Below are 12,592 nucleotides of genomic sequence, written 5' to 3'. Positions count from 1 at the left end.
AACTTAAGACAAAACAAAATTGCAATGTTCAAAACATTTGGACACATAAAAATTCTTTTGAGTCATATTGAGTCATACCTAATATATGGACGACTAATTATGAGCCTCTGCTATGTTATGGAGGGCAAAAGTTACTAAAACTAAAGTCTTTGCATTTTATTCTATAATTATTTAAGGTTATAGACCAGAGATACAACATAAGGAAAGTAAGTAAACATGTTTTAATCTGGCTACAAAATGTAGGACATTTTTATGTGAAAAATATTAAATGAAAGGTACTCGATAGGATTTATTGCTATTAAATTTTTTAAGATTATTTTTAGATAAAATTAATTTTAGAAGTCTATGGTTCAAACTGACTGCAAGAAAAATGTCCAAGAAAATTTTGGTAATATTTGTCGGTTCTAGATTCTTTTCAACTCTCTCATGTGTCTTTAAGAAGAAAAATTGCAACCATATGGTTCTTCTCCATTCTATTAGGGGAAAGACTCTGGGTACACATTTTCCAGTTCGGGTTTAATGGAGTACTTGATGAATAACCCTTTGCTTGTCTTCACTGCGAGTTGCAAGCAGTGGATGCCACCGGGATGCCTTGGTCAGGTTCATTTATGTGCCTGCTCTGTTTTGTCCATAAGACTGGCTGACATTGAAACCAGGTGGAGTTTTGTGGTTTGCACCAGATGCTTTGACGCCTACTAATTTCTGAATTTGCTACGAGTCCATAAATCACATATAAAAAATCCTGTTTTCCGTCCCTCTTGGCTTAGGTTTTTCCCCAAACCTAGTGTGAAAGAAGTAAAGTTGTTGTGAGAATATAGCTTCTAAGCCTTCACATTAAAATTGATAAGGTTTGTTATTTAACTAAAAAAAGGTCAATATATTTCCTCTCTCCTATCAGGAATTCCTGACAAATGAAGAAGCTTCATAACAGAGAAAAATTGGGCAGAATAAAAAATATCACATGGAGATTACAAAATTCTGCCTCTGTCAGAATGAAATGCAGTGTTCCAGATGTTTCACGTAAAAGCGACTGCTAGGGTTTATGAACAATGCAAATTCCTGAAATGTAATAGGGCAACTCTACTTCCTAATGCTGAAAAAACACTTAGAAGAGCATCAAATCTTGAAAATGTGCTAATGAGCCACAAAGTCTGATTAAAATCAAAGGTGCAATGTTCCAAAAACACTCTGTGATTTAGATAAGCAGGGCTTAGGTTTCATCATTGATTACAGTACTTTAAGGCAAATTTTGCAGTGTTAAGGAAGTCTCAGTAATAAAAACAATTCACAATAGCTCCTAATTAAGTGATTTTCAGGAAACAGGGTTAAGTCCTGAGAATTGTATATGGGAAAAGGAAAAAGAAGGCCACATATGTAGAGACCATTCACTTGCTAAAATGTTAACTATTAAGGCCTCATGACACAAAACATGACATTTTCAATACTTAATTTAATGATTATTTATAAATAATAAGTCTGAGTGATGAGCAGATGTGAACAAAGATGAACATCTTCTGTTATTTAATTATAGACGATAGAATAGCTGAAAGTATTTTTCATAGTATCTCTATGGGAGGGAAATGCTCACATATTTCAGCTTTGGTTAAGATCAAGCTGATCTAATTAGCATTTTCATCTAATTTGTCACTCAGAATTCCCTTTAGTAGGGCAGGCTTTTGATAAATTTCAAGAAAAACTGTAGAAAAGTTTGGAATTAGACATATAAAAGAAAAATGAGAATCTTTCTCCAAAGATAAGCCAAAAAATAATTTGAAAAACTGAAATGACAAAATTGGAAAGTCATAAATTATAGTTATATTCATAATGAGACTTACAGAGCAGCCCAGAATTATTCTATACTTACTATATTTGAGGCACAGTATATAATTTACCTGGAGAATTTTAATTAAAGTTACATACAACTAACTAGAGGAAAAAGGACTTCTCTATCTTCTAAATGAATGAATTTTGTAGCCAATATTGGTTAGTTATCTCATAAGGCCATTATAAATCATAAAGGTATTGACAAACTTATAATTAAATGCATAAATAACTTTGCTTTATTTTTATTTTCTTATTTCAGATTATAAAAATTGATTGTGGATAGGATTCCCACAATACACTTCACATCCTGGACAGTTTAGAATTTCATTTCTATTTTCTTTGCTTACAGCAGATATAAACTCTATATACTATAGAAAATAAAACTGTAAACTTGTTACCTCATACAGACGTTGTAACCATAACAGTGTGTCCACAGGACATTACCGATATGATTACAAAATTGAGAGGTAAGATATATTTAAGATCCTGGTAGACCTGACCTATTCAACCCCTTGAAGGAAATTTTCATTTGGCTAAAAAGAGAACCCCTGATGCATTCTTCCTTTACTTATAATTACAGTCTCAGAAAGTAGGGAAAAAATCCGATATCTCTGTACTTGATTTTGACCAAGAAGAAAAAAAAAGTCATATTAATTCATGAAAGAGATGCAGAACTACTATTAACACAATAAATCAATATATTTACTTCCTTAAGTAGATATATTGCCATAACCTTATTACGCAGTATGTGGTACATGCCATATAACTACCAGAGCTTTATTTGGAGTTGTTACAGAAGTATAATATCAACAGTTATAGGTATAATATAGAAATATAATATCAACAGGTACAGATGCACTCTGTCCCTCTTTTCGTAGCATATCTTCAATGTTCCACTATTTTAGAAATATTTTTAAAGAGATCATGAGAAAACTTTGTACCAAGATTCATGAATGATTTTTTAGATCAAGATATTAGGAAAATGACAACATGAATCATCAATTCTATACCAACTTTGTGGTATCCCTCTTCAGAACTACTCCCCACTGAAGGCTTATTCCACTGTTGGTAGGTTTCCCTTAGTCATTTAAATTTAAGAAGCAGCTCCCTCTCATGCCCCCAGAAAATCACCCATCCCTATTTCTTCTACCACTTTCACAAAACAATGTCCCTATAATCCAAATTTGATATGCCCTGTGTATAATGTAAACAATAATTCCCTAGGTAGAATCAATGCCTTATCAAGTATTTTATTTTTTTTTAAATGTTTTTTTTTTATTTATTTCTAGGAGAGAGAGAGAGAGACAGCATGAGCAGGGGAGGGTCAGAGAGAGAGGGAGTCACAGACTGAAACAGGCTCCAGGCTCTGAGCTGGCAGTCAGCACAGAGCCCGACGCGGGGCTCGAACCCACGAACCGTGAGATCATGACCTAAGCGAAAGTCGGACGCTTAACCGACTAAGCCACCCAGGCGCCCTTATCAAGTATTTTAGTAATCACTGGTGCACCATCACCCTAGTGTTAAGAGGTAATTAGTAAGAAAAATTCAACCTGAGGATTTCACAGAGTGCAAAGGGTTTTCACAGGAAAATGTTCTGCCATGATGATTTATAAAAAAATTGATTGCCCTTATTCAAATTATATCTGTTTTTTTCTAAATCCATATAAAATCAAATGCTTCTGTAAGTTTTTTGGAGAAATGTTATAAGTGTTAAAGATAAGAATGCCATTTTACTGAATGATTCAAACTAAGCACNAAGTGCTTTAAGGAAAACAAAATCCTCATTCCATATTTCTTTTATTATTATTATTATTATTATTATTAATGTTTATTTAATGTTGAGAGAGAGAGAAAGCGTGCTTGTCAGCGGGGAAGGGGCAGAGAGAGAGGGGGACTGTGGATTTGAACCAGGTCTTGCCCTGACAGCAGAACACTAGTATGGGGCTGGAACTTGCAAACCACAAGATCATGACCTGAACCAAAGTCAGATGCTTAACCAACTGAGCCATACAAGTGTCCCTCATTCCATATTTGCTAAGTAATCAAAGAAGATTATGAAGATTTTGAAGAACAAAATGTTTTGCAAATAGACTGTGAAAGACAGTACACAGCATTTCTCTGGAAATATAGGACCAGTTTGCTGTTTAATTAAAGTACAAAACCAGGGGTACCAATGATACAGCTAAAAGAAGGTTTGGAAACTATTACATACTTATCTTCGTCAGCCTAATTATATATCCTAACAGTTCTGGCATTAACAAACATTCATAAGTGGCTAAGGCCTGTGGCTAATTTATAAAACACATATTTATAAAAGACTTATCCTTCCCAATAAATAGATTTACTGCTAGAAATAAATTTTAAATCATGTAACCACAAGACACAAACACCTATCGGATGGTGGAGCAACCTATTGCTAACAAGCAACACAGGCAGAGATCTTTCTATGTGTATGAATATTTGGTAGCCACATAGATTCAAATATCAGGAATGGTGCAGCTGTTATTGGAGACCAAGACTTACCAGTACTTGTAAGAAAGTTCACATTTTTCATCACACCTTCAGTGTAAGCTCCTGGCTCGTAACTGTCCATTTCACCTGTGACAATGTGAGCAACTCTTGCTGCCCGTCCTCTGATGGCACCTGCAGCACGGTCTAAGTTATCAGCATCCTGGTCTCTCAAGGCTATGATACATTTGTTGACATCTTCTAGGATATGGCTCTCTGTAAGTAAATAGATCAAATTAGCATTGCATATTATAATTCATGTTAACTTCTGACCTTGGATGTGGTACCCAATAAAGGACATTGACAATTATGAAAGAAAAAATGACATGACTTCTCTTTTATCTCTTTAGTAGCAAAATTTGTGAAGTATAAAATTTTACATTTTTATCCTTATGTTTAGAAATTACATACTATTTTTTGAATAATTTTAAGTGTATTTTATTTATTTTGGAGAGAGAGAGAGAGAACACACCAGGGACAGAGAGAGGAGAGAGAGAGAGAATCTCAAGCTGGCTCCACGTTGTCAGTGCAGAGCCCAATGCGGGGCTCAATCCCAAAACCATGAGGTCATGACCTAGGTAGAAATCAAGACTTGGATGCTTAATCAACTGAGCCACCCAGGCATCCCAGAAATTACATGTTATTTTAGATTTTAGTTCCAATTGACTCAATTTTAGATTTGTGTGACTGATGAGTGCAAATTGAGGAAAATTTCTAGATTAAAATAGTGAATGATGGAATGATGGAATGCTTAATTCTGATTAAAAGAAACACTATAACAGCTTATAAAACACTTAAAAATATCAGATGTCCCAAACATATAGAAAAATAAAACTGTGGAGTCCCATTCAACTAATGTTCACTTTTTCACACCAACAAGCAATTCTCTGGACACCAAATTAGTATTGTTCTCGGATTCAATTCCTACACTCCCCACCCAGTGACAGCATAAGATTCCACATGTTAAGAGTTTAGTCCTATGAAACTGCCCCTGCCCCAGCTCAGAGTCGGTTGTAAGCCCAGGTTGTTACCTGTATTTCTGACCCCATGGGCTACAAATCAGATCCCACGACCTTCCTCCTTGGGTTTGATTAATTTTCCAGAGCAGCTCACAGAATTCAGAGGAACATTTTACTTACTAGATTCAACTTTTATAACTTAAAACAGCCAGATTTAAAAAAAAATTCATAAAGCAAAATATGTGGGAAGGGCAAGGAACTTCCATGCCTTCTCCAAGTGTGCCATTTTCCACACATTGCCCAAGTATTCCCAAACCTGGCTGCTCTCCAAACCCTGTCCTTTGGGGTTTTATGGGGGTTTCATTACACAGGCATGATTAATTAAATCACTGGCTTTTGGCATTTGATTCAACCTCCAGTTCCTCTCTCACACTAAAGGCCATAGAATGGGACTGAAAGTTCCGAAGTTCCAACCTTCTTATCACAAGGTTGATTACCTGGGCAGGCAATCATCTCACAGTGAGATGGGAGGAGCAGGGTGAGGGTGGGGGATACAAATGTCACCTCATTAACATAACAAAAACATTTTTATTGCCCTCATCTGTGGGAAATTCCTAAAGTTTTAAGGTTCTGTGCCAGAAATGGGACAAAAACCATATATATAGACCCTGAGCTGTCAGCACAGAGCCTGATTTGGGCTGGAACCGAAAAGCCATGAAATCTTAACTTGAGCCCAAGTAAGACACCCAACTGACTGAACCACCCAGATGCCCCAAATACATATTTCTTACTATAGATCACAGCACTATATCTGCCAATCTCCTTTGGCTTGACTAGTCAACTTCAACAGAAAGTGCATATTTCCCCTGGAACTGACAGTACAAGTTTCAGTGTGGAAGATATATAATCATCAGTTGTTGTTTTTCTTTTTAAGTCCACAGATGTGTACTTTAATGACACATTATGAAGTTGTTATTTTTCAAATATGTTGGTAAGTTGTTTTTAAACTAATACTACTGGGGCACCTGGTGGTTCAGTTGGTTAAGCAATTGACTCTTGATTTCAGCTCAAGTCATGATCTCATAGTTCACAAACCCTCACATCAGGATCCCCAACACTTGGGATTCTCTCCCTTTCTCTCTGCCCCTCTTGTGCATTCTCTCAGTCTCTCAAAATAAATGNACAAATGCATATATATATATATATATATAAAATGAATGCTTTATCACTAAAGGTGGTTTAATTTTAGATTGCAGTGTTGTTTTTGCTAAGCCCTACAACAATGAAAAAACTGGGGAAAAACAGTGTTTATTTTTGGAAGATTAATTATCTAATAAACTGTAATTTCTGTTTAATTAAAGGCAAAATCATAGCTGCCACAAATTATTATTTTCCTAGTAAATTTTGCACAGGAAAAAATCATACAAAGAATATTTACTAAGAATGAATTGAATGTTCACCTCTTCTATAGAACAATGATATACAGTCACCAACTTATTTTATGATTCAAAGCAGAGAATAAAAATATAGCAAAGGCTTTTCTGGTTCTTTTTTTCTTGCCTTATTAAAATTTGTGTGGTTATTGCTTTGAGCAACACAATCAGAAGCCGCAGTACTAATCACATTGAAGAATTAGAGAGAGGAGATCAGTTATGGAAAGAAAAGTCATACATGACCATATACAATATGTTGAAAATAAGTGAAATAAGTGATGAGAAACATAACCAGACATTATCTGAAGCAGTTATATTGAGAATGTTGCAGATGATGACTAAATGATCTTTTGAATTACTGAGATTAAATATAGCACACAAGCATTAGGAAAGGTTTGCAGCATTTCCATTATTGTGACACTTTCCCATTACCCTGAATGTTTCACAAGATGCTAGAAGTGATTTGCATGAAATTCTAAACATAGACTTCCAGAAAAAGAAAATAAGAATGCTGGGCACCTCCCACATATGCACAATAACTAAACATTAAACTAATTCCTTAAAAACAATTATTTCTTAGCTATTCACATTTCAAGTGAATTTAAATAGCTGGAAAGGCTTTCAGGATAGCTGGAGTTTTTATGTCTAGCTATATAACCTTAAACCTCTAGGAAAGAAATTAAACACCAAATATCTTGTATAAAACTTCCTACTGGTGCATACTCTGAAGTCTTTGCTTAATGAAATAGGTTTACTTTTTAGATGTAACAAAGATCATTAGGAACTCTGCCTCCATTTGATTTCTTTTTCAACTGCAGACTCAGTTGGACTCAACATTTACATCATTTTTAAAATGAGGTTTAAGAGAAAGAAAACATGTTATTATAGAACAAGTACATTTGGAATACAGTATTTTTGTACAATTGACTGAAGTTTTGTCTTTGTTTCAGAGTGCCCATTTAACATTTGATTTACGGTAAAGAATGGAATGTCCTGGTGTTACTGCAAATCCAGAAGTGCATTATTTATAGTGCAGAGAATTGCTGAAGTACTAGAAATTCCTATCAATCATTTTATAGCCTTCTGGAATTGCAAAGGGTGATTTCTATTATGCTGGAAAACAGTAACAAACAAAGTGGTAAAGGAATGGATCTTAGACAAAAGATAACTCATCTGTTGCAAACTTCTTTGGGAAACTCCATCTGCAGTCACTGTGGCAAGCATCACGCTATAAGATTTTGAAATGCATTTAAATTTTTCTATGATTTTCTCATAATTCTTCAGTTTTCCACAATTAAAGCTAGACCAAGCCTTAGAGGAAGTAGAAAACAAACAAACAAAAATCTAGTGAGAACAAAATGTTAATTTATTGGCTTTTGACTTCCAAAGGAGTATTTTAAAATCCATAGCCCAAAGAAAATACTGGAAGTAGAAGCACATTTTATTTGCAAGAACCATACTGTTTGGGAGTTAAAAGTCTGTTTTCTTTAATTCCCAAAGCTGAGCTTTGAATATATTAATGACAAAGCCAGAAGCAGGAGAGGGTTTGTGTTATAATCCATTGAGTGGGGAATAATATACCATCAACTATTTCCTCCCCTGATATCTGCACACCTAAAATGAAATTCTAAGGAGACGAGGGGAAGAGAGAAAAAGATACTTTTTGTAAAGATTTTTTTTTTTTAAAAAGAGACTGAGTTATAAGCCAAAAGATGTTAAGTCTCTTAAACCGGGAAGGATCAGATTAGCTACCCACTGTATATGAGCTCAGAGTGTTACACTAAATTTTATAAGCAAACAAATTTCCATTGTTGCACACCTGGACCTATAACTGTAAATTTAAAACTCATTACATAGGGAACTACACAAATGTTCAAAAATAAAAACAAATAGCAATTTTTCTTTCTCTTTTACAAAAAACAAAAACAAAACAAAACAAAAAACAAAACATGAAACTAAAAGCAAATGGAATGCACCAGTAAGTTACTCTTTGTTTATTTGTCTACATTAAGGTGGTTAATATTTCCATTTGGCAAGAATTTGATCATGAGGATTGGCCTCTGAATTAACTGATGTCTATCCCCCATAAAGATGTAGGATGGTACTACTTTGAGAATAAGGAGCATGTATGGAGATAAACATAAAACAAATTAAAATTCCTCATCTGTTTTCTACACCCTTAAAACTGTTCAACTGCCTCCACTCCCTAATGTAAGTGTTACTTAGTGTTAGAAAAGGAGATGATATAAAAGACAAATAAGGTCCAATTTCTGTCCACAAGGGATTTACAATTTTGTAATCAAAAATAATTATTTTCTTTCATCATCTTTTACTCTTTTCAAATTAGAACGGCCAAAATTTTTGTCATTTTATAATTTTAATGAAGTTTTGTTAACATTTTTCACACAAGTTTGTCCATTCTATATAAGCTGTTTATTCTACAATGTGCCTTAATCAGCTCAAACTTTCCTGACCTACTTTGACAATAATCAAAGGAAAAATAAAGTTTAAAATTGCTATTTCCAAACTAGTTTCTTTCCAACTATACCAACTATACTTACAGAAACTCAGTAGTACTTATGACATACAATTCTATAGAAATCAAAACCACACACATACAAAACCAAAATTCACTGAAACCTTCATATTTCTTTCACTATGTGTTAAGTAGCCTCTTAGAATTAGTTTAAAGGTTTATCAAAAGCTTGGAAATAAGCAAAAGTCCCCTTTCAGTGTCTTGTTGGGCAGAAATTTTGAGTCAGGCCTAAGATCTAGTTCCCCAGGAATGTGAACCTTTGCTCCCTTGCCGTTTACTACTGGTTAGGATACTTTACAGCTCTGTAGGAGCGGATATTGATTTTGCTTCTAAAACTGATAACCAGATAGATAATTCTTGTCACATAGAAATACAACATAATTTTGGGGGTGCCTGGATGGCTCAGTTGGTTAAGCATTGACTTTGGCTCAGGTCATGATCTTTTTGGGCTCTGGGCTGAGAGCTCAGAGCCTGGAGTCTGTTTCAGGTTCTGTGTCCCTCTCTGTGCCGCTCCCCTGCTTGCACTCTTTCTCTGTCTCAAAAATAAATAAACATAAAAAAATAAAAATAAAAAACACAACTTAATTTTTATCTGATACAGATAGGAATAATTTTTGTAGTAAAGATAATCCTGAAGATTACATTCTTATTGCTCTGTATTGCACTCACAAATTTTTTTTCTACATTCACAATTTTATTTAATCATTCTTTCTTCATTCAATTCTCTCTAAATAAGACTTATCATCATGATGGCTTTCAATAATTAATTTTGGCACAAGCTCCCTTTTTATTTGTAAAAATTCTTACTTTCAACTTTAGAAATCATTCTTTGTGCGGTTTGGCTTGGAATGTACCAATCTGTCAGTTATTTTTTTCCTATTCAGGGGGAAACATGCAAAGCAAAAGTTACATATTGAATCATAAACCTATATTTTAATGCAAAACTATAAAACTTATAGGAAAAAATCTAGGGAACCTTGGACTTGACAATGACTTTTTAAATGCAATCCTGAAAGTATAAATGATGAAAGGAAAAACTGATTGTTACAATTCATAAAAATTAAAAACTTTATTTCTTCAAGAGACAAGAAGATGAAAAGAAAAGTCACAGATGGAGAAAAAAACATTTGCAAAACATATATCCTATAAAGATCTAGTATCCAAGGTTTATAAAGAATTCTTAAAACTCAACAATAAAAAAAAACTCAATTAAAACGAGCAAAAGATCTCAACAAACGTCACAAGGAAGAAGATAAGCATATAAAAAGATACCCAACATCACACATCATCAGGGAATTGAAAATTAAAGTCAGTGAGATTCCACAATACTCCTATTAGTATGGCCAAATTCCAGAACACTGACAATACCACGTGATGACTGTGGGGCAACGGAAATTCTCTTTCATTGCTGCTGGGAATGCAGAATGATATATTAACTTTGGAAGACAGTTTGGTCACTTCTCATAACACTAAACACACTAGTAGCCATGGTGTTCCTTAATATTTATCCAAAGGAGTTAAAACTTATGTTCCCACAAAACCTTCGCATGAGTGTTTATAGCAGTTTGAATTATCATTATCTAAATTTGAAAGCAGCCAAAAAATATGGAATTAAACAAAATGTCTTTCAGTAGAGGAGTAGAAAACCAAACTGATACATGCAGACAATGGGATACTATTTAGCAAAAACATGAAATGAGCTATCAAGCTGAAGGAAAGCTGAAGGGGCTCCACTGAGAAAGGGTCCATCTCTGCTAGGCCCCATTTACTCATGTTCCATAGTTTGCCTCTGAATAAACCAAAAAAGCTATGTTCCCACTTCAAGGGGGAAGCAAGAAAGTTTATTATTCTGAGTTTTGTCCTAACCCGGAGCACCTGATAACAATTAATAAGAGCCAGATCCCAAACACGTTCCAGGACATTAGCTTCAAACAAACCTCAGCTGATGCTGGCATCAATACCCCTATGTTCCGGAATTTATGGAATAACACTTATTGTTCACCTGACACTTGCCTTTGATTGGATCCTATCCTGGATTCCTGGCAGAACATGTACCCTAGACCCTTTTCTAATATAAACCTCTAGTCTGGAGGAATAAGACTTCTCCTTTCCTTTCTGAGCCTTCTTAATACTAGTTAACTTCTACCATTGTTGCAAAGCACTAGGCAAATGTTCCTTCTTTAGGAAATCCATATATATAGGTCCTCCCCTGAGTCAAAGACACGCACACACACACTCACACACACATACACACACACACACACACACTCAGGAGGAAATTTAAATGCATATTGCTAATGAAAGAAGCCAATGCGAAAAGTCTACACACTGTATAATTCCAACTATATGACATTTGGAAAAGGCAAAACTTTGGACACTGTAAAAATAAAAAGATCATGGTTGCCAGAGACCCTGGGCTAAGGAGGGAGGGATAGATGAAGCACAGGAGATGTTCAGTAGTAAAACTATTCTGTATGGCTGTTTCATGGTACATAAATGTCATTATGCATTTGTCAAAATCCATAGAATTTACAACAAATAATAAAGATAATGAAGCCTAATGTAAACTATAGAATTTATTTAATGAACTGTACCAACAAAGGAAACTCTTCAAATATTTGGTATTTAGTGTCAAAATCCACTTCAGACTTTCAATAAGCACTGTTTAGCTTCTGAATTGTAAGAGAGCAAATAATGTCTGTCTTACAGATAACATTTATTATCTACAGATGTAGTGATTTTGAACACTCTTCAATTTTTCCCAGAATATAACTAAGAAAGGGTTTGGTTTTTCCTTAATTCACCTAGCTTTCACATAGTAATAACTCTGTCAATTTGAGTTTGAGAATAAAAGTAACTTGAGAATGTCTGTTGCTCTGTAAGCACTGTGTTAAATATATATGTATTATTTCATTAAATTCCTATAATAATCCTAAAAGACATGTATGTTACATTTCAGCATTAATGATGAAGAAATAGACTTTGAATAGATAAGAATATTTCCAAAATTCATAGTTACAATAATTGAGCCATAACTCAAAATCAAGTTGTCCCACCTGCTAAGATCCTATAAATGTTAAGGTCTCATCTGGCTTTAAGATATAGTGATTCTATAATTACATTATTCAGCTATCTCAAATGTACAATGGGAAGGGGAAATTATAGGTCTAAAATATTTTCTAAATTTTATAGAAATAATGCAAAGGTTGTTTATAATATTATACAGTTGAATGTATTATAAATTTTCACATTAACTTTAATTGAGCATGAGATGTAATCTATGTATACTTGAGAGAGAGTTTTAATTCTGCAAATCTCACTTAGGTAGGGCT

At 34.2% G+C, this 12,592-nt stretch overlaps 1 protein-coding gene across 1 annotated transcript in view; it reads right to left on the bottom strand.

The window, feature by feature from the left end:
* Positions 1 to 12,592, bottom strand: part of CTNNA3 (catenin alpha 3) — a 1,601,461-nt gene that overhangs the window by 433,283 nt on the left and 1,155,586 nt on the right. The window contains exon 12 of the mRNA XM_077778723.1: positions 4,348 to 4,548. Within this exon, the coding sequence (XP_077634849.1) occupies positions 4,348 to 4,548 (201 nt within the window). The remainder of the gene's footprint in view (positions 1 to 4,347; positions 4,549 to 12,592) is intronic.

Source organism: Crocuta crocuta, unplaced genomic scaffold (genome assembly GCF_008692635.1).
Source record: "Crocuta crocuta isolate KB4526 unplaced genomic scaffold, BGI_CrCroc_1.0 scaffold167, whole genome shotgun sequence".
Taxonomy (NCBI): Eukaryota; Metazoa; Chordata; class Mammalia; order Carnivora; family Hyaenidae; genus Crocuta; species Crocuta crocuta.
The sequence above is the reverse complement of the archived record's forward strand: the minus strand, read 5'-3'. Positions and strand labels throughout refer to the sequence as shown.